This window comes from Syngnathus typhle, linkage group LG22, assembly GCF_033458585.1.
Source record: "Syngnathus typhle isolate RoL2023-S1 ecotype Sweden linkage group LG22, RoL_Styp_1.0, whole genome shotgun sequence".
NCBI classification, from domain to species: Eukaryota; Metazoa; Chordata; class Actinopteri; order Syngnathiformes; family Syngnathidae; genus Syngnathus; species Syngnathus typhle.
Genome location: NC_083759.1, coordinates 6,705,683 through 6,728,899, shown reverse-complemented (window position 1 = coordinate 6,728,899; position 23,217 = coordinate 6,705,683). Strand labels below are relative to the sequence as shown.

The window sequence follows — 23,217 nt, the reverse complement described above, 5'->3', positions numbered from 1 at the left end:
CTCTTCTTGACTGTAAAGGGAAATGTACTTTCGGCAGTTTGCAAACACATTTCATTAAGGCTGCGTTAGACACATATAATCATATCAATATAATTTCTAGTAGTAGTGTGGTCGCCTAATAAGTGGAAAGGAATGTGCAGACTACATGAATTAGTTTTCTTCAAAGTATTGTGGAACAGGATGTCCAGAAAGGGAGGATATCTCAAGGCCGATGGGGAACGCGAAAAACAACTCGTCTTTGTGGTCCAGACACCTGTGCTGAGCAGGGGAAAACCCAAACGAGGAGGAGATGACCATCAACCATCGACCAATCACCACATGTTTTGCATGCTTGAATATTCATATTGTGTTTCTTTAAAACTGGGCAACCCGGAAGAATGTCTTGTCTTTTCTGGTCACAAAAGCACACGAGTTTTTGTGTTAAGGACCCGAGACCCAGGCGCCTGTATTAACTTCCTTTGTCAGGATTAAACAATTGGTAAATTCGGCCTAATTGATCTACTGGTCTTCTCTTTGACAGAACGAACTCGCAAAATTGTTAGGTGCGACCGTGTGTGAATTAGAACATAGCAATTCTTTTGGTTTCCAAGGGTGTTTTTATTCCTCTTCAACTTCTCTCCCATACAGAGCCGCCTTTTTCACATGTCCGCACGTCACTTTCCTCTCTTCATTTTAACCTAACTGATCGCGGTGGTGCCTTTACGGGCAGTCGGCGAAATCAACGGCAACAAAAAAAATACATCCAGCCTAGTTAAGACCATACCAAAGACTATAAAAATGGGACCCATTGCCTCCCTGCTTGGCACTCAGCATTAAGGGTTGGAATTGGGGGGTTAGATCACCAAATGATTCCCGAGCGCTGCGCCGCTGCTGCTCACTGCTCCCCTCTCCCCCAGGGGATGGATCAAAATCACACGGGGATGGGTCAAATGCAGAGGACAAATTTCACCACACCCAGGTGACGATCATTGGGACTTAAAAATAAAAAAAATAAAAATTGGGTGCGTATTATACATGGGTACAGGCTTTTTTCCAGCATCGACATGCCATTTTCAGGGTGCGTATTATACATGGGGGCGCATTATACATGGGAAAAAACGGTACACACTATCTCATAGCAGGATGAATAATTTAGTGTGCTAGAATGGCTAATAACAGACATGTCATGACCACACGCATGAATTTGAACCTGGAAAGCGACCACAGGAAACTCAAAGAGTGCAAGATTATTAGAGTGTTGGAGTAGAAAACAAATAGAAAAATTGAACACGAGACATACAAAAAAAGCAATATTTGAAACAGTTTTTATTTTTGGAATAATTTTCCTGTTTGTGTTAAGCCTTTGAGATGTCAGCAGTCCACACTGTGCAGTTTTCTGTCTGACTTGCATTGCAGTGCAGCAGGAAGCAACGGAAAATTGAGTTCTGTCATTCGTCGGCGTGGAGTCGGGCGGAACTTGGCTATGGAGCTCTTCTTAGTTCCTGTCGTCTTCCCACCCTTCATAGTGTTTCTCTGTGGGGGGCAAGCCTGAGTTTTGGATGCACTCACTTGCAATCCAGAGGTCTCGGGCAGACTCAGCGGGACCCATGAAACCTTTACGGCTCTTTCTTCTTTCGACCCAAGGTTGTGTATGCGTGGCAGCGTAGTGGGCGGAGCTCTCTGCAGGGTTTCCAGGTGCATTCTGGGAGAAGCGCCGCTTTTCTGTGGTGCGCTGAACCTCAGGACGTCTTCCATAGGGCCCCCGCCGCCGTCTGACAACGTGGTCCCAATGAGCTGTCTCACCAGTTGGACGGGCCCCGATGGGCTGTCTCTTGGATTGGCGGGCGAGGGGGCATGGCAAGGGGCGGAGTCACACAGGTGCGACGTGGTTGTTTTGGGAGGAGAAAGATGGACCACTTGGTCTTTGGAGCCCAAGACTAATTTTGGGGGAAAAGCATCAATTATAAAACATTACTAAGATGTTTATCCTAATATAAGTTTTTTTTCCAATGATGTACCGTGAGGAAGAAGCAGAGTCTCTGTCTTATTCAAGATGGCGGCGGGATCCAGATCAGTGACCTCTGGTGATGTTGAGGGTCTAAGAGGGGCGAGAGGGGATGACACTGCTCCATTGTCATCAACGTGATGATCGTGATGATCGTGTTGTCGTGGCGGCTGCTGGCGTCTAATCCTGCTGCGCCTCCGCTCTGCCCTTTGTCTGTTTTCCATGGGATGTCTGCTTGCCGCCTTTTTCTCCTTAATGAAGGTTACAAATTTTTCAAAAGCCAACCCAACTGAAAAAGTAACTGTAAAGTGACATTCTGACCTTGACACATGGCGGGTTCCTCTTGATCTTGGCGAGCAGTAAGTGGTAAGCGGCCATGACTGGAGAAGGCCGGTTATCGGTGAGTGTGCGCGTGACCTCGGAGGCTGAGTAGCCCAGCGTGTCTGTCATGTACGCTAGCACTGACGCGTCCACATCCTCGGCGCACAGCCTGTGGGCAGAAGAAAGACGTACATGTAATGTTGCTACGCTCGCGAATCGATGACTCCTAGCAGCCTTTAGGGGGCGTGTTTGCATCGTGGCTCGGCCAGCGCGGCCACTTAGCCGTGATGACATTTCCACACGCTCCATAAAAGCCTTCAAGTTACACTTTAATACACACAAGCTGTCAAGCTGACGACCACAACAATTTTCATTTGGCTTCATTTCCTTATGCTCAATGCCCTCGGATTACAAAACTCACACCAACAATGCAATAAATGGGGGAATTTTCTCTGAGGGAACCAAAAGGAAAAATACTGAAAGCTATGTTTTATCTTCTTGCTGTCATTGTGTACTGTGTGACTGGACTTAACCTCTTACTACCTGTACCTGTTACTGAGCAAGAGTGTGAGAAGCGGGCTCTTGGCGTAGCCTTCATTGATCCAGCCGCACTCCATAGCGGCTCGGATGCTGGGCCTTTTCTCAGGGTCGGCTTCCAGCAGAGACAGCACGAACGTCACAGCGCCTAACAGACGGATGACTCAAATGTCATTCAGTGGCGAGCCGACCTCCCCCAAGGCCGAGGAATCCAAAATGTGTCCCTCCTGTTACTAAATTCTGGCACTAATTGACTTCAGCTAAAACATACTGAACAGTTGTGCGTTCAGAAGTTTCCAGAAAGTCAAATCAAGATCACGTGTACAATTTAGGTCCAGCATGGAATTTGACCCAAAGCAAAAAATAGTTTTGTGAGTAGTGTGTTGTTGTTGCTGCAGACCTTTGCTGATGTCACTGGGTATGTGTGCGATGTCGCCGTGCAGCATCTTGTGGTGCAGATTTTTTATGTTGAAGGGCTCCACGGTGAAGGGCAGCGTGCCAGTCAGCATGGCAAACACGCTCACGCCTCTGACAACACACGTCAACTCACAAAACAAATTTTCAGACATGATGTGATGATGACCTGACTTACACAGACCACACGTCCACTTTGGGTCCGTATTTCCTGTGGGCGAGGAGCTCAGGGGCGGCGTAGGCGGGGCTTCCGCACTGAGTGCTGAGCAGCTCCGGAGGCAAAGATTCTGACTTCACCGTGTTGCTCAGGCCAAAGTCTGCGAGCGGAAAAGAAAGAAGTCGCCAGCGTCACGCGTATCGACTAAACACGTCATTGTAGTGCTTTGAGGACGTACCCACAATCTTGATGTTGTTGTGCTGATCCAGCAGGAAGTTCTCAATCTTCAAATCTCTGACACATGAGACACAAGGAGCCGAGTCAGATATTTTCATATTTTAATGATATTTGCATGGAGTCAATTATCAAGTGAATTGATAATCGATTCCAGTCCCCAAAATGATGCGTCTTAGAATTTGCCATCAAATGGCCAAGTTGGGTGTTGACACCACAAGACGCATCCAAAGAGGCTCTGCAGCCAGCAGGCTAAATAAACATCTGCGCTCGCCATCCGGCTTGGGAATCATGAATGTTCCTTTCAAGTTCATTCATCTCAACAGCAGATGCTGAGAAACGGTGACAAAAGGAGACAAAGCCAGACGGATGACAAAGAACTGAAGAAAGAGGAGGGAAGTCCTCCACAGAGGAGGGAAAAAAAGGTTTGTGGTAAACCTCCTGAACGTGGGGGAGCGGGAAGTGGGTTCAAGTGCAAATTTTCCATTTATTTCCATTTTAATCACATCTCAGTGTGTGCGTGTGCGTGTGAGAGTGTGTGTTTGGCTGTCGTTGAGGGACTTCATTAGAGAGGAAGTTAGTGATGTCGTGATGATGTGTGAATCATGGCGCCAGCGCAACGTGATGAGGTCATTGCCTGGTAATCACATTCCCACCTTTGAGTGAGCCAAACCTCTTAAAAGCATGCCCTGCTGCACACTGTGTGTGTGTGTGCGCGCGCGCGTGCGTGTGTGTATGTGTGTGTGTGTGTCAAATTGCTGCAGTATAGCGCCAACTACTGACGAGGAGGACTTATGCCAAATTTGCTTTACCTTAAGTATCGGTGGCTGGTATTGATATATATTTTTTTTACTGTCAACCTAACATTCACAACAGGTCGTGAGAGCGTGCGTGTCACCTGTGCACGACGCCATGCTGGTGGAGGTGTGCCACCGCCGCCAGGATCTGCCGTGTGTATCGCCGCACCTCCTTCTCCGGCAGACGCTTCTTGTCGCAGATGCGCTCCATCAGGTCGCCGCCGCCACACAACTCCAGCACCATGTAGTAGCTGTTCTCCGTCTCCATGGTCTACATACGCGCACACGCACACACGTCGTCACAATAAAAATGTAAATATTGCCTATAATTTGGTTACCTCCAGCAGGACGACGACGTTCGGGTGCCGTATCAGCTGGTGGATGCGAGGTTCTCTCTTCATGTTCTTTTGCACATAAGAGTCCTGACATGCTTTCTTCTTGTTGATCACCTTGATGGCCACCTCAACACACAAATGTAATTCTGTAAGTCAATCGGTATCAAAAGCAGCAGGTAAGTAAATGTAGGTAAAAAGCAAATTTTCAATTGGCAGGTTTTTGTGACACAAAAATATTTTTGTTATGTTTTAATTATGTAATATTGAATGAAGAAAAACCTTTTCCATCAACGGCTATAGGACGGGTGCTTGAGCACCACCTATTGGCTATGTGTGCACATGCACAATATTATGAAACGCCTTGGTCGTAATTGTAATAAAGTGGTAACTTGAGCTTGGAATAGCTTATTCGTTCCACCGCATTGTTTTTTTTTCCACTGTGTTTTTACTAAAGAAACTCAAAAGTGCACAAAAAAATTCGACTCCCAAGTGCTCTAATTTATATTTAAATTCAGTCACCAGCTTGATCAAGGAATGTAAACTTGAAGTCAAGATGGTGCTGGAGAGTGTTCTTAATAAAGTGAGTGTGTGAAAATTGTACCTTCTCTCCGGTGGTGATGTGGAGGCCCTCCATCACCTTGGCGAAGGAGCCCTTGTTAATCATCTTGCCTACCAGGTAGGAGCCCACCCGCTTGGTGTGGGGGAAGCTTCTCAGCAGGTCCTTGCATGGGGTCGCCAACAAGGCCGTGCCTGCGCCGCCGCCTCCTTTCTCGTTTATTGCAGCACCTGGCATCGGTAAGCGAACGCCATACTGGTTGGTTGCTATGGAGAGACGAGAGAAAGCGTTGGTGCTGCTTCCTGCTGAGCCGCTAGTGCATCATTAACTCTTCTTTTCCGTTGGTGATATGCGACACCCTAATTACGCCCCCCTCAGAACACCCCCACGTGTACAAACACACACTCCCTTCTGCAACACTTGGCCACAGTTACATAGTAACCACTCAAACGCTCTTACCTGCTCTTTTACCTGTGGTGAGCCATCAAGGCCACGAGGCCAAAACACTGACCTACATTAGAAGCTTAAAAGGGGGGGGCGTGTCTAAAACGGTGCTGGTGCCTCATTGACTTATGATGCCGTGAGTTGGGTCTGATTCCAACCTAGATGAAGAGATCACATTTTATGACCAATTCATGCAAGAATCCCATATATATCCCATAGTTCACATATTCTTCCTTGCAGATGGAAGTTTTAATTTCAATGTCAATATTGTGCATAAAGCGTTTAAAGGGCTAAGAGGGTGCAATAGTGATCAGTGGAAAACAGAGGTGCGGTTTAACACTGGGTGCCTGCCATTGAACTCTATCACCACGTGTGTGTGTGTGTGTGGGGGGGGGGGGAGCTCAGATTGCAGTGTTGTACTCACTCACTAGATGATTGTAACATGACACACATGCACACACAAAGTCTGCTCTGATTGGTTGCGCATACCCACAATACATAGTAATCCCACACACATGCACACTAGGGGTGTAAATCGCGGGTTTTGTCACGATACGATATCATATCGATACAAAGAATCACGATACAATATTTGCCGATATCTTAAAGCCTGCTGCGATTCATTCACGATACATCGCGATATAGTGCTCTACGATCGATGTATTTGTTTTTTAAATAAAAAATATAGAACAATATCCTGATTTATAACAATTCATACGCAAAATCAACAAGGTACTGCAAACTCTTTATTTAGGAAATTACAAGAGTATTATAGTATACAAAGTGCTTATTTTAACACTGAACGTTTTTTCTGATCCCTGAATATTTGATCACCGCATGGCAGGATTTACAAACTGCACGTGTCTTGTCCGTTGAGCCATCTTTTCTTTGGAATCCAAAGTGCTTCCAAACGAATGACTTGAAGCCTAAAGGGGAGCAAATTTCCTCGTCTTTTTGGACACTAGCCATAGCACCAGCCCAGGAGCCGCGTACTAGTTGTCGACTCCCCTTTTACGTGCCTGCTCTGCTCACAACACAACACGCCGCTCACTGCTCCCGGAAAGAGGAAGCAAGCAACAATGAACTGGATTTCAAAATAAAGTCGCGTCTAATGTCCGAGGTCAAACACGGCGATATAAACCGATGTTTACGTTTAGCATCGATGCCAATAAATCGTCGAGCATTATATCGATTAATCAATGTGTATCGATGAATCGTTACACCCCTAATGCACACGTACTCGCACTCTTCTCCCCAAACACCCACATAAAGTACATATATTGACTGTATTAGGTTATTTATATTCAATACTAATACAAAATCGAATGCAATTTAAATTAAAAAGCTGCTAAATTGCATTTGATATTTAATACAGAGCAGGGATACAACGGTAGCATTAATTTATAAATATATGTCAATATTTTTACGACGCTGTCGTTTTTTAGGAAGAGGGTGGCCTTATCTGTTAGTTATTACGTTAATACATCATTATTATCATTATCATCTGTATTGCATCATTATTTGCTGTGTTGAGTCAAATCAGATGATCTGTCAATGCTGCCCTCTTGCGGTCAAAGCGCCACAGTGCCGCTCACAAGTTAAGTGTTTGGAATGCCAATTTAGCACTTTTGCTGCTATGCGATGTTCTTACGTGCAATTAGCATGAGTTGACGACATGTGACGTCACTTCTTAGCTCAGCACCTCGCCTTTTAGTGTGTGTTGCAAAAATAAGGAACAAAAAGGGGGGGGGGCTGGGATGAGGATGAGTAGGGATGAGGTGGGAGTATGTCTTGTCTAGGAGGAAGCAGCGACTATTGTGGTCAGCTGTGCAATACAGTGCATACATATCTGTGTACATATGTGAGTGAGTGTGTGTTTTTGTGTGCACGCACGCGTGTGTGTGTGTGTGTGTGATGAGTGGTGACGGGAGCCTCAGCCCACTGTGCTTTCTTCAACCTTCTGCAGGGTTTACCGACTAAAAAGCCCAATTAAAGTAAAAAACAAACTCACATACACTGGCATGCATTGAACACACACGCTCCGCTTAAATGTCCAGCTTATTAAAGCAGAATGTGGTGCAGATTCGTGAGTGTGTGTGTGTGTGTGTGTGTGTGGGTGTGGGTGTGTGCGTGTGCGCGTGCGTGCGTGTGTGTGAGAGACACATGTGGGTCGGGCCGCCAGGAAATGACTGGTTCGCTTCACTCTTGTCATCACCTTCCAACACGTTTCTTTCACATTTCAATTTGGGGAGCAGCGCAGCGGGTAGCACACATCCACACGCAAGCATGCGTGCACACACACACACATTGTACATATGTGTGCACACACGGTCCATATTAGCAGCGATGCAGGTTTTGCCCTCACAAACTTGCAGGGCGTTGACACTCGAAAATATTGACAGTATTCACTACAGTGTTCAGTCATTAGAATGTGCAGGCAGGTGTACCTAACAAAATGGCTTGTGTGAGAAAAATTCGAATATAATTACACAGTGGGGTGCAAAATAGGTACGCAGTAGTATCACATTGAGGAACATACATAATGAATGTATTTTTTTCCAGTTTTATTTATCATTTATTTTTAGTAAGTATTGTATGTAAAGTGATTGTAATTTGTTTGTCTTCTGGTAAAATGAATGGAAATGCCTTTACCGTTTTTTTCCATGTATAATGCGCAAAATTTAACTAATTTATTGTCCTAAAATCTGGGGTGTGCATTATACATGGGTACAATTTTTTATTTTTTTTAATTTGAAGAAAATCTCCCTCGAAATAAAACTTGATATCACCTTTCTTCTTGTTTGTTGTTAATAGCGCGTCGCATTCATCCATCCTGTCAGTAAGATTCATAATTGACGACACATCGTTTGATGCGATGATACAAATCCTTGATGGTGTGTTATTGTCAAATATTGTTTGTTTTTTAATCTCCATCGCAGACCGGATATCATACGGAGGCCGCCATGACAGTATGCGCAGAACGGATGCGCAAGACACGTCAGCTACATAAAGAGCGAGAGTTCAGTTTTCTTCCTATTAGTTTCAATTCACAGTTTAATTAGCAGTTTCAATCAGCAAATAACAAAATGCGTATTACAGGTAATATTTTATTTCACAACACTTTGCCTAGTTCCTTTCTCCTCTGCTGTTCACTTCAAACACGCTCCATACGAACACAATGCTCTCGTATCAGACGCTTGCTCGACCACCTGCTCGTTTGCTGTCACAATGTACCCTCCACAAATCCGAAACATTTCTTCACTATCGAGTTTGCTAGCGCATGCGCAGTGATACTGACCGGCAGAATAACATCCGGTTGTTCCCAAAGATGATCTTTTTTCTGAAATAATTTTACGTTTACGGACTTAAGTAGGAGTCAAAATTTGGGTGCGTATTATACATGGGTACAGGCTTTTTTCCAGCATCGACATGCCATTTCTAGGGTGCGTATTATACATGGGGGCGCATTATACATGGAACAAAACGGTAATTGTAAACGGAATATTCAAAGCTAAGTGTGTGTGCTTCTGCTGCATAATGTCACAAGTGCTCAATGCCAATGAAGTGCTAAGTGTTGCTTTTTATGGGGAGGAAACATACTGAAACAGTGTGCGTGTGCACGTGCGTGGCAAACATGCATGCACACACACACACGCGCAAACACATACACACACACACACGCACACACAGAGGCTGAATACGTTCTGAGTTACAACCTGTTCACTGATGAGACAGCCCCCTTTAAGTTTTTTCCTCACTAGCTCATTAGCCCTCATGTGTGTTGCATTGTGGGAGTACTACAGCATGCATCTATGCGTGTGTGTGTATGTTTAGGTGTGTGAGTGTGTTAATGTGTGTCAGAATCTGTTCCCAATTGGTAACTTTTAATCAGCCTGTGAAAGCGAGGCCCAGTCCACTAAAAGCCATGATAGCCACCACTAACATTTGAAGCAACAACACAATTGATGGATGTTTCATGCAAAACACATTTTCAATGTTGCACAAGAAATCTGGGACGAAAACAAACCTCATTATTGCCGTCAATGAAAGGTGTGTCTCTCTAGGGTTGTCAGCACAATTGGAACTTTGGCATCTGAAAGAAAAAAAAAAACATAATTTTACAAGGGTCGCATACATATATGCACACACATGCGCATCCATGCGCACAAACACACACAGGAAATGGAATTAGAGGGGATTATTGACAGAAGCTCCCAGCACACCTCTCTCACCGCGACACCTTTGTTGTGACTTGCGTCGTAAAGATGTGTTTCTGTGTGAACGCCACGCTGTAAAAAGTGTATCCTCCCTTATTAGTGCGCCCGTGTGTGTATGTGTTCATTAAGCACGTGTTATGTTGTTAATAGCACACCTCGTTGGCTGACGAACATCAGGCCGTTAAAAACGTTACACAACTGCGCTTGTGTGCTTCACAAAGACCAGCTTGTGTGTGTGTTTGTGTATAAGCACAACACACGGCATGTCTAGTTGTATAGATGTATTAAAAAAAACTTTGCAGGCTGCCATGGGCAAACCAAAGCATCAGGTGGAGCCACCAAAGTTTCAACAGTTAGCCAATAGGAAGGCAGAAGAAATAAATTTTAGGAAAATACACAATGGCATCAAATAATCCTACAATGTATTTTAACTCTCAAGTTACGAGCTTGGTCAGGGAACAAATTCAACTTGAAGTTGGAGTGGCTGGAATTAGCATGTGGAGCCAGCCTCTTCCTCGCATTCTGCGGGCTTTCATGTGCAAGCTCGGATGCGTTTTATTGTCGCATGTGCAACTTTTATGTGAGGTCAAAAAACACGGCGTGTGATGTCCGCGCCAACTTACAAACGTCACCATCGCGGGAAGCTTGAGCGCTGCGGAGTCAAATCTTCAAAAGACTTCCTGGCACAAAAGTATTGGGACACCCCCCAAGCAAGCAAATTTTGATGAGCGCTTTTGTATTGATAGTTTCATGAAAAGCTGTCCCAATACTTTTGTCTCCAACAAGATGCAGATTTCCATGAGCCAAACAAGAGCCGGATGAAATTAGAAATCCAAATAAACAAAAGCGTATTCCTTGTAAATTCCACATCTTTGATATCATTTACAAGAGACGTTTGCACGCCACGCGCCTTCTGCGAAAACCACTCGGCATCGTCGAAATTTTATTTGAAGATGAAATAGTCGTGACTGGATGAATGCATGGGCTGTAAAAACATTACAATGCATCTGGACGAGGGGCTCGCTGCCAAGTCGCCAACGGCCCTTTCAGACACCAACGTGGCATTGGGTGGTTGGTAGGAAAAGTTGCAATTCAAGAGTAAAAAAAAATCTGAATGTAATTTTTTTTTTTTTAAAAAAGATGCGTGTGTGTGTGTGCGTGTGTGTGTGTAAGTTACCTCCTCTGTGATTGGCTGGTGGCTAATCCAGTTTGTAGCCCACCTTTTGTCCAAGGTCAGCTGGGGTGGGCTCCATCATACTGGCGACCCCTAAAGAAGATAAAGATGGTCAATATTTTTAAATCATCATTTTATGAAAAAGAAAAAAAATCATCAACCATATCTCAGTCAGCATCTTTTTCAGTTCATTTGCAGCGCTACTTTTAGCAAGCGGGCACACCACAGGCATCAAAAGATGGCGGATGGGAATATTTTCTCACTGTCATCACTTGTTGCACTCCGCCCCCCCAAGGCCCGTTCACAGTGTGGCCCCGGTCACCCCCCCATCCCCCCTATACCCGTCTTTCATCCCGTAAAGACGGAATCCAAACACTCCAACTTCCCCTGCACTCATCTTTTATTAATCACATCTCAGCGCCGTGTCGCCTGCTCACACACACACACATGCAGATGCTAAAAAACGCCTCAAGTGTTTCATACTCTGTGCACCCCAGGGCTCATTTAAGGCCTAAAGAGGTGTTGAAGAAGGATTAGCGCGCACACACACATGCACACTAAACACGTGCACGGCGAGCGGATATTCCGGGCGTTGTTGTTCCAGGTGTGGAGTCATCGGGGGTCTCCATGCTGTGACCCCCGTTATCCCGGGAAGAGGGAGGAAGAGACGCTGGATGAAAAACACATTTCTCGCCCGAGGCCGTATCACCGAGGACAAAACCAGCAGAACAAAAAGTTGGGGGATTCAAGTGAAAGCAGATTTTTCAAAGAAACACTGAGACCCCACATCATTGTGGTATGACACCAGCGGATTCACCTCGTCGCAGGTTTTTTTTTGGTTTAAATTTTTAGGGGGTGGGGTATTCCCCTTTTGTGAAAGCCTGCTTTAAATGAAAGTGCATGTTGTAATGTATTGGAGTGCTTCCACTAAGACAAAACAACAAAACTGTCCAGTTTTTTTTTTTCTTGAGTGGGAGCCACCCAAACACGTCGAGTGCATCCTGGCTCATATGTTGTTCATGTTTGAAAATGTCCAGTGGGTCCATAAAAAATCTAATCTTCACTGTGCAACGATGATAATGATGACGAAGGGGAATAAGCCATTAAAATGAATTTTTAAAAAAGGAGGAAGAAAGTCAAAATGATGAGTGTTGTGCTCAAGGACAACCAGCTTGCAGCCATTTTGTTCCAAAAGATAAAGCAACGTCATTAAATGACGTCATTAAATGATTTCATGACGACTGCAGGAAAATAGGATATTCTCAAAGCAACAAGTCTTAACACTGAACTAAGGTGGTCGTAATACCGAAGAACTTGGCGTAAAACATATTGCCGGGGTGTGACGTCAGCGCAATATTTTATATACTTAAAAATATCAAATATGAGAAAGTGGGACCCATTCATAAATATACGACAAGGGAACACATGTAACTTGTCTGTGAGGCTTTCATGTTGCCGTTTGCCGTTAAAACGGAGTCATTACCGCCAATTAGAAAAAGGTAAAAATAGGAACTGGCGAGGGAAACACTAGAACACTTTCTTTACTCCTTTTTTTTGTAACGTCGCTATAAAAACCAGTACGTGTTTGTGCACATTTTTACGCCCTAAACACTCCAATAAATTGACATTCCTTCAATGTGCGCTAAATGCTAGTTGGATGGGAGAGGAAAGGCGCGCATTAGCGGCCAATTCGGAATTTCTCTTTTTATGACTTTGTTCTTTGATTAAGAAAACGCTTAAACGCTTCCAGTTGGTTGGGAGAAAGAAATCGGATGAAAATAAGCGTTGTTGTGCGCTTTTTAAGACGCACGTGTGCCCGACGCTCCCCGAAAGCTCGCTTACGAGCTGCAGATGTTTGCGTTTTAAGATTGTGATTTTCACATCATCGTGAGCGTTAGCGGCCTAACGGGCGCACGCCTCCTTCAAAAGAGCAAACGTTATCATTAAAGAAAAAGAATATAGCAACTTTGAATTATTGAAATTACATATAGCATTTTTTTTTGTGTCCGAAAACTATGACTGACTGCATGAAACTACATTTTTTTCCTCCCTGAAAAACGAACAAGCATAGTTTCCTCAAAACTTTATGATTTGTCTCAATTTAGATATTTAAATTTTATTTTTTCCATACAGACCATATTTTCTAATCATGTACGTTTTTATTGAGAAAAAAACAATTGGAGAATGATCTGAGTGTAACAGTGTGAATTTCAATGGCAATGCTCAATGCTAGGTAGCTCAGTATATGAAAAGCTAGTGGACTGTTTTTTTTGGTTGTCTTGGAAGACGTTTGGCCTCCCTTCAGAGCAGCCTCTGGTTCGTGCCGTTGCATGAACTGATGAAGCCCGCTCAGAAGAGAGGCCAAATGTCTTCTCAGGTAACCACAAGAGTCCACTTGCCAGACATTTGGTGCCCTGAAATGAAATGACCTGCATGCATAAGAGGTAGTTATCATCCCTGGATGACGTCCTCGCTCTGTTTAAAGCGCAAGCAAGCAGGTGTTGTTTCCATGGAGGTGAAAATTTCCAACCTTGCCTCTATTAAGTCATAAAAAACAAAACCAACGTCTCAATTTAGTCACCAGCAGAGAAGCTTTCATTGCTCCCATTTTCGCTGCCATGGTGTGTGTATGTGTGTGTGTGTAATCGTCTCCATAATATCCTGAATGCGGCCACGTAATGAACTGCTAAAGGTGCACACATTCAAACTGCGCTTTATCAAAGGACTAAATTCATTGCATGCTAAGACTGATATAGTTTGTCCTCCCATAAACACACATGCGCACGGCACACACGCGCACACAAACAAAGAAACATGTGCAGCTCATCCCATACAAACATGTGCGTCTGGATACACACTCACATATAGAAAAATTGGTGTACTATTTCGAGGAAAAAATATCTTAAAAAATCCCGTATAGCAATAATTACTGCTGTGCTTTAGTAGTTTATTATTACTGATTGGTGCTACAATGCATCGTACTGAGAAGTGTTTGTAATATTTGGAGTCTCTGACGTCGTTTTACTTCGTGTTAAAACGCTTTTTAGTTTTGTTTGTATGAATTATAATAAAAAAATAAATAAATGAAAGCACGAAGATTGGGCCTGCAGGCTGGCACGCGCCGTCAAGGCTCATTAGAGAAGCGCACACGGGCAAGCGCCTGCAACGCATGCACGCGCCTTGAAGCTGTCACGTTTTTCGCTCATTTTCCGACTCCGGGTGAGCAAACCGCGGTCAAAAGATTCCGTTAATCTGGTCCTTTCTGTCTGTATTTAATCACAATAGTAATGATACTAGCGCAAAATAAAAAAAAAAATAAAATAAATAGAAACATGATGTTTAACCACCTTATTATCTTTAGTGTGATATAAACTCGCCGTAATTTTAAATTATAGTGCTCCATTTTATGATTGGCAAATATGAACGACCGATGTGTGAGTAATATTTATTGCAACAATAATAATGGAGGAACAATGGTTGTCAGTAATATAAATAATATTTATATTTATATTAAACAACAACATTAACTTTATTTTGCTTGTTTTGGAGTCAGTATATGCTTGGATGGCAGTTCTATTCGTTTAAATCATACGAATTTATTCAAAAGTAATGTCAACACTTTTATATAGACATTCAAAATTAAAGTCAGAAACACACGACTTAAATATTTTTTACGGCAGCCTACATATATATCCCTAATTAAAGTTGTCCTTAACTAGAAGTCAGAACAGTACTTCTCAATACAACATGTACAATTTAAAAAAAAAAAGCAAAGCCACTGGGGAAAAAAATAGCGGCCATTCATAGAATGCAAAAAAAAATCGATTGTAATTTAAAAGCAACATTGTAAAACACTGCCTACTTTATATGACATAATAAGGTTTTGACAACTGCAAACTATCATATGTATTTTTTAAATTCTAAATTATGTTTTAAGGTAATTCATTCCTCACCTGATTTACTTGCTTGCTCGTCGTGGAGGTCAAAATGTCACTTCGGGGACCCTTCTCACCATCACTGAAACAGAACATGTCAATAAATCGTTAAATTCATGATTATTCAAGTCAACCGTTACAGCAGAGTTCTTTGTAAATATCCATCGTTATTTAGTGAATAATGGATGGAACGTCGAATAAATAACACTATGTTCGATTTAATACTATTAAATAATCTTTTTATCTCAATTATGTGTTTAGTGAGGACCACGATTAAACCTATTGAAATGCATGTCAAAGAAATTACATGAAGTGAAATGCGAAATAATATAGCATACATAACAAATCTAATAGAATTGCTTTGCGTCTTCTTGAGGACCAAGGACACTTTATTTAACAATAGCTCATAGCAGATTATTTTTTCACAAGATTTGCGTATAACTAAAACATTCAGCAGAATGAATATTTCACACTATTATCAACACTTCACATTTTGGGTGTTACCATTAATAACAACATTTTAACTATGAAGAATATGCATCTTTATTCCTTGCTTCAAAATTCATGCGTTCTTTGTGTCTGTTCGTTGTACGAGTTTATTCAACATCCAATAGAAGGAGTAATGTCTATAAATTAAAAATAATGTTCAGTTGTATGTGCACATTTTCCCATTTGATGTTGAATAAATTACTGAGATTTAATTTATCGCTTGTGTTAAAACGTCGAGTAAATAATGTAAATAATGCAATAAATTCTAACTGAAGGGTTTGATGTGGTGTTGCTTCACTCGTTGACCACATATGGGCTTCACCAGTGGGCGCGGCCACGGAGGGTAACCACTTCCGGAGTGGGTACTGGGAAGACTCCTGATTGGGCCAGGCCATTTGTGATTGACAGGTTCCCCACAGCCCCTCCTTGGCTCTCCCCCTATGTTGACACCTCCCTCCAAAAAAAGTGGTGGACAACCGAGACCTCAGACGCGAGGAAACTTGCACCACAGAACACTTCTTCACCTTTTCGGGGACTCTTCTGCGTTGTTGTCAGCTTCGTACCCAAGACACGGTTGACACGCCTTGACCACTGTCGCTTCCCGGGACTAGGGATCGGAGCTATGGCCGAGAAGCGACGTTCACCGTGCGCGCTCAGCGTTAAGGCGCACGCCTTCTCGGTGGAGGCGCTCATCGGGGCCGAGAAGAGGCGCAGGACGGCTGGAGAAGGCGCGACGTCGCCCGGCTACGACGTCCCGAGAACAGTCGCCAGTCCGGAGCCTCCGCCGGCGGGCAGAGTGCACGGCAGCGAGGCGGAATATGCCAGCGACGGATCCCGTAAGTAAAAGCTTGCAGTGCTGCCAAAAACTGGAACACAAGATGGAATAATACGTACAAAATTTGGAGACATCCACAACATTCAACAACGCTATCGGCTGCTATAGCGTCTACATTTCACACACAGCTATGTTAGTATAATATAATATATAATAGTGATCAGAGACTTACAATATCGTCGTCATTATTAATCTTGATTATTGTCAAGCCACTCATGCAAACAAGACATGTTGGGCTTGTGGCCGGCGTGCAAAGTGTGTGACAATTATGACTGTGAGTCGATGCTTTATTTTATGGGCTTTTGGCTGCAGTCGTAAACGCGCCAATTAGCAGCAGTAGAAACGGACCCAAAAGCACCAGGATGCACTGGAAACTTGGAAACCTAATACGAGAGTCTACGGTGTCACTTCTAATGCAATAAGCCTCAGGGTCTGCATTCATATGCACCCCCTGCACACACACACACACATACACACACACACACAAAAGAAAACACGCTCATAAATATGCTTGAATGATCAATAAATTCAACTGTATTTCAACTCCCCCAAATTGTATAATAGCTACTTAATTCAATTACATTTTTAATACAAAGAATTCTCAATTGTAATTAAAAAAAAAATGGAGTGGAGACGCAGTTAACGTGTGGAACGTGGTAACAGGTAATTGCGTGTTTGTGCGCGCGTGTGCTACAGAGAGCGAAGACGCGCTCCTGGGGAGTCCGCAACTCGCAGCCGTTTGCGGGACCGGGAGCGAGGACCCACGCGTGGACCTACAGGGCTCGGACCTGTGGAAACGCTTCCACGAGATCGGCACGGAGATGATCATCACGAAAGCTGGAAGGTATAGACATTTGCTAAGTCATGTTTTTCCCGTTTGTGTTCATGCAAATTCAATTTAAATTAAAAGGCCAATAAAATGGTGTGCTTTAAAAAAATTTTTTTTTGCACGTTTGGGTTAAACGCAATTAATAGTGGGGACATTATATTTAAGGAATTAATTAAGAAATCATTGCAAAGTGAGCATCACTATTTATTTTTTTGAAAAGTCAATTGAAAGCCCCCATTACTGCAAGGTATTTCTAAATAGATGCATTTGGTTTTCAGGCGAATGTTCCCTGCCATGCGTGTGAAAATGTCCGGTTTAGATCCACATCAGCAATATTACATCGCCATGGATATCATCCCCGTGGACAACAAACGATACAGGTAAGCTAGAAATGAGAAATATGACACGTTGAAGTCGTAATTCTTCTTTGTGTTACACACAAAGGGCGCTGGGCACAGTTGTTTGGTTGTTCCTTTTGGACTTTTAACCTCAGTCTGCTGGAAGGTCAGCGCAGCAAATGTGCCAATCTGCAGAGTGGGGGGGAAAAGCACAACAAAGGTTTCCAAGAGCCTTTGGTGCGTATTTACGCACGGCAGAAAGATTCAACAGTCTTATTTGGAACAACTTTTACACAACTTCAGTTATTGTGGGATTGCTGGAGATTATTTTTTTTTACCGTCCCTACTTTTTTCACACACTTCTGCTTTCACATTTCTCAACCAATTTGAATCAGTCAAGTTTAAAAAAAAAAAAAAAAAACCTCACAGAACCACTTTTTGCCATTCCAAAAATTCCTCATTTAAATTTTGATATTATTTTTTCGACACAAACTGCAAGTGGATGGTTTTGCTGTGTACTTACAGGTACGTGTACCATAGCTCCAAATGGATGGTGGCGGGCAACGCCGACTCTCCGGTGCCACCGCGGGTCTACATCCACCCGGACTCGCCCGCCTCAGGGGAGACGTGGATGAGGCAGGTGGTCAGCTTCGACAAGCTCAAACTCACCAACAACGAGCTGGACGACCAGGGACATGTAAATTCACCTATCATTATTATTATTATTGACCACATTATTATCCAACTATTCATTCATGGTATCGCTTAACCTTATTAGTATTAACCAAATCAGGTGTGTTTAACGAGGGAAACTTGGAAAACATGTAGGAATGCGGCCCCCGAGGACTGGAGTTTGAGACCCCTGCTTATACTATATTTTTGTGTGTGTATTTAAAAGTTAAATTAGAACGTTTCAAAGAACGTGTGTGTATTTAAAAGTTAAATTAGAACATTTCAAAGAAAATGACTGAAATTTTGAACACCACCTTAAAAAGCAAAAAAAAAAAGAAAAAAAAATATCCACTGGCCTGATTTTTCTAATGGTTTGGCCTTGGAGGAGGTCTTCCAGTAGATGAAGCATCTTGAAGGACCCAGGCAACAAAATGCTATTTGCTAAAATCAAAATTCACATAATCTCCTGCCGAATTAAAAAGATAATTTTTTGAAACACATTAAGAGCCCATTTTGCTTGCGCCCAATGCAGATAATCCTGCATTCCATGCACAAGTACCAGCCGCGGGTGCACGTGATTCGGAAGGAGTGCGGTGAGGAGTTGTCCCCGGTGAAGGCCGTACCCGCTGGGGAGGGCACGTGCACCTTCTCTTTCCCCGAGACCGTCTTCACCACCGTCACGGCGTACCAGAACCAGCAGGTTCGTACCTACTCATCATCTTCAAGTCACCCTCCCCAACAATATGAAAACAGAAGCGTACACCTCCCACCCCGTTGGTCACTTTATGGTTACCACAGAGTGAGAATTTCAAACGCTTTGAATTCAACGAGAAAAGTCATTGATGTCTAATGAAAACCACGTAGGCGGTTTTTATCCCAGAACAGTTTGAAATTTAGATAAGACTCTTCACTTAAAAGTAAAAATGTGTCCACAAAGAAAAACCTGACTGAGTTCACTTTTTTTTCTTCTGGTTAATCCTGCCGATTGACAAACTAGCTGCCTGTAAAAATAACGCAATGGTGTACATTATCCAAATTGAGCGTCAGACTGAACATCTGACATTGGATTCAGCTCACACGGTTGAACATTTTTTTCTCTCAACTAGCGTGTGTCACATGTGCGTCCCCGCAAACACACTGCCTCAGTTTCCTAAATGTCAAGAGACACGCTGCCATCCTTTATGTGTTGTCATAAGATTTGGGGGAATTTTTCTTGTGTTTTCCAGATAACCAGGCTGAAAATTGACAGGAACCCTTTTGCCAAAGGCTTCAGAGACTCTGGAAGGAATCGGTGAGTCGAGACCTTCATACTACCCGCCGCAACTGGGTCATGTTTGAGATTCTTGCTGGCCTGCGGGTTTTCTGTCTTTTTGTTTTTTTGTCACGGCTATTTCAGTCTGATATTACGGGAAAGGGGGGAAAAAAGCACGGCCTGCATTTATTTATCCTTCCCTCGTGGGAAGTGTGCGACGGGCCGCTCCGAACGTGAAAAATCCACCCCGAGTGGAACTAATCAAGTCTTACCGCAGCAGCGTTCCGGAGATTTCATGGTGGAGTATTCATCACTTTGCCGTGGAAGATCGGAACACAGTTTCTGAAACAAAAGCTAAATGAGTCAAATGCAATCGGTACAAAAAAAAAGCAGTAAGCCAACAATTAAGGCAAGCATGCGAAATGTGAACATACATACTTTTCACGGAGGCAGCTTGTCTAAATTATCAGCGCGGCTTCAACCCTGCGAGTGTGCGCATATGTTGGGTGGCGGTGGGGGCGGGGCGGGGTGACTTTCATCCTTACACTAACGAGGTCCAACAGAGGAGTTGCGTTAGGCGGCCACACCAGCCTACCTTGGAGGAGTGAGGTAGGGTGGAGGCAAGAGGGTGGGTGATCCCACCTCATAAATCCTCACTGCGGCTTCCGGCCTCCTCGCTCCTGATTGGCCCATAAAAGCCGTGTGAAAGCAATTACCTCGGAGCGCCCGGCTGGCAGCGGCCAATGGCGACGTGGCGTTTATGCCCCTCATTACCTGCACAGACAGTGAGACAGCCCAAGATGGCGGCCAGGTGGTCACTTTACGAGGTGGCGTGGCTAACGTGATTTGTGTTTGCAGGATGGGCCTGGAAGCCCTGGTGGAGTCGTATGCCTTCTGGCGGCCATCTTTGCGGACGCTAACCTTCGAGGACATCCCTGGCATGACCAAACAAGGTACATGATCATGATGACCCCCCAAAATTACATCTGACATCGTTTTTGCTCAGGTGACAACTAATGTCATCTCAATAAACTCGTGTTCCCACAGGACTCCAAGGAGGCCATGGAGGTGTCGGTCCATCACCTCATTTGCTATCACCCTCGCCCTGCTCGTCGCCCTTCCAGGTGTGTCCCCTCAGCCCGGGCGACTTCACCTGCAGTCGCCCAGCCCTCCCGCTCCACCGCTACGCCGCCCCTCCGGAGCCCTTCCCGCCGCCCCGAGGCCCGGCGTCCTACGAGGGCGACGCCTTCTGCACCCTGCCGCTCTCCACGTCGCAACTGGGCTACCTGTCCGGCCCCGCCCCGCAGGGCTATGCCGGCCTCCGCCTTCACACGCCTCACTACGGCCTATACGGCTACACCTTCCCGTCGTCCCCCCGCCTGGCCGCCAGTCCGGACAAAATGAGTGCTGTTGCCGCCGCCAACCAACAGATCACCCCACTTGGCTCGTGCCCTAATGGGACGCTAACGGACAGCCTAGGGGTGCTTGCCGCCGGACAGCAGGGCTTCTTATTCGACTCTCGGACTTTGGGGCTAGCAGGCAGCCCGTCGGGGAGCGGGGGCTCGCAAGTCGCCGCCCACCTGGGCTGAAATTGTTTACCGTGCATCCGACATACGACACTCAGGAAGGCCTCGAAACGCTTATCCATATTAGGGTGAGTGCAAACCTATTGCAGTTGACTTTTGAATGGTTACACCCTGGACATGTCGGCAGCTAATCAAAGTGATAACACAACGACGGGGGTGAAAACTGGAAGTGATTATGGAAGAAGGAAGTCCGGTGAGTTGAAGTGAGCACTTTGTTTCCATGCTTCCTCACAGCCACGCACTGAGTGTGTATCGTGGCTGGAAGGCGAGAACATAACGGGGGGGGGGAGGTACCCGTGGCACTTATGCACCTGCTCTTTGACCTTGAACTTGTTTGTTAGAGACTCTTCTTACACATACGCTCTTGGCCCAATTATATAAATATACACACATGCACACATCTATTCATGCCAACAGCTTTTGTACGCAACTAATTTAACTGACAGCACAGCCAATTGTTGACTTGTCATACCACCTTTTGTTTCATCTTAATCAATTACAATATTTACAATATGAACATTTACTTGTGGGCTGCCTTTTAATGTGGGTTTAAGATGAAACGTTGATACTGCTCAGGTTTTCACATTGGTACACTTCTAAGCGTACAAAACTTGAAATGAGAGTGTAGACATGCAACACTACTCCTTGTTCATTTAAGACAACATAGCATTTGTTGTCTACCGCATTTATGAAAGGAGAAATGAACATTTTTATACTTGGAGTCATAACTCTACAGCGTAATGACTGCCGAGAGAGCCTATGAATGATTTATAGCGAATACTTTGCACATACACGCGCAAACACACACTTCGCAGGGACGCGTCGCTTACATTTTCCATGGCCCCCAACACCATCCTTGACATCTCTGGTCAACTGGCCCAAACCCTGATCTAATTCCAACAGAAGCCATAAACAGCCAGCGTTGCGTAACGGCGTAAATGGACAATGTGTGTGCCCACCCCCCAACCGAGCGCTGGCTCACAAGAGAGCAAGGGCGTACGCCAAGGAGGGTGTGAAGGTGCGAATGTGCGTGGCAACAGGTGGTTGAGACGTCTCAAAAGGTCACGCTGATCCCAGAAAATGCAAAAGGAGCCCCGCCGCCCCCTCGACGCATACTCCATGAGAGCGTTAGCCAAGTTATTCTAATGCTAACACATGTACTGTAGCTTAAATGTTAAACATGAGTTTAATGTAGATTAATTACCAGCATGTCAGTTTTGCATCTCTAGCACTTTTGAAATACTAGATGGTATTTATAGGGTTTATTTGGTGTCAACTTTGATGTGTTCCCCCATTTATTGTACCAAAAATAGCAGAATTTTACTTCAACGTGGCCTTAAATTTGATATTTGGGGCTTGGTAAGTTATCTATTTGTTGCAAAATAGGAAAGTATTTTTATAAATCATGTGACAAAATATTTCATTCACAGAAGAATTAACCACAAAAGCATGCTCGTGGCGGGACCACTGCCGAAATAATAAAAAAAGATGAATGATTAAATAACACAAGTCATAAAGCAATGAAAGAATTATTAAGAACAAGTCATCCACTTCCTCCTGAGCTCGGGCGCGGCCTCTCGTGTTGCCTGGTGTCAACGTGAGGGGTCGCTGACAAGACGAGCACATGTGTGGAGGAGGTGGAGGGGGTCTTATTTTAGAACGCAAGGAATGGTAGCCTTGTTGTTCCTGAGTGACGGGGGAGATTAGGAAGGGACTCCGTGTGTCTCACACACACAAAATAACTAACCCAAATAACTAATTTGAAATGAACTTGTAAACAGTAAACGAGGGAGTAGGTACTGTTCAATCTCCCTCCGCTGACCTCGTCTTTCAACACAGTATTTAGCATTTGCATAAAAGCCAGTTGTGTGGCTTTAGCCTCGCTTGGAATGGAAGCATTAGCATTACGGGCCTCAGACGATGCGGGCTCAGTTTGGCGGCTGCGGGGTCCGTGACTGAGCATTAAATGCCCAAAGGTGAGATCATAGTGGGCAGCAGCGGAAGGTTTCAGAGGAGGAGGGGAATCAAGAAACGTGCCAGAGAAAAGTTGAATTAATAACGTGGTTTAATGCCGTTCTATTTATATGGTGCCAAGACTAAACTGAATTCAA

The 23,217-nt window shown here is 44.3% G+C and overlaps 2 protein-coding genes across 2 annotated transcripts; one reads left to right on the top strand and one right to left on the bottom strand.

The window, feature by feature from the left end:
* Positions 1-623: 623 nt before the first annotated feature.
* On the bottom strand, positions 624-22,279 carry LOC133146779 (hormonally up-regulated neu tumor-associated kinase homolog A). Its single transcript, XM_061270804.1, has 14 exons — positions 21,937-22,279; positions 19,793-19,862; positions 11,174-11,263; positions 9,807-9,872; positions 5,381-5,937; positions 4,783-4,905; positions 4,546-4,715; positions 3,652-3,707; positions 3,435-3,573; positions 3,243-3,370; positions 2,855-2,990; positions 2,306-2,474; positions 1,998-2,235; positions 624-1,916 (listed from the first exon to the last, which is right to left on the bottom strand). The coding sequence occupies exons 5-14, from the start codon at positions 5,570-5,572 to the stop codon at positions 1,351-1,353; spliced, it is 1,917 nt and encodes a 638-aa protein (XP_061126788.1). The 5' UTR covers positions 5,573-5,937; positions 9,807-9,872; positions 11,174-11,263; positions 19,793-19,862; positions 21,937-22,279; the 3' UTR covers positions 624-1,350.
* Positions 16,217-22,279, top strand: tbx18 (T-box transcription factor 18). The gene is made up of 8 exons (XM_061270805.1): positions 16,217-16,430; positions 17,126-17,273; positions 17,537-17,638; positions 18,122-18,293; positions 18,801-18,968; positions 19,495-19,559; positions 20,379-20,473; positions 20,568-22,279. Exons 1-8 carry the CDS (start codon positions 16,217-16,219, stop codon positions 21,107-21,109), a joined length of 1,506 nt encoding a protein of 501 aa, XP_061126789.1. The 3' UTR covers positions 21,110-22,279.
* Positions 22,280-23,217: the final 938 nt, after the last annotated feature.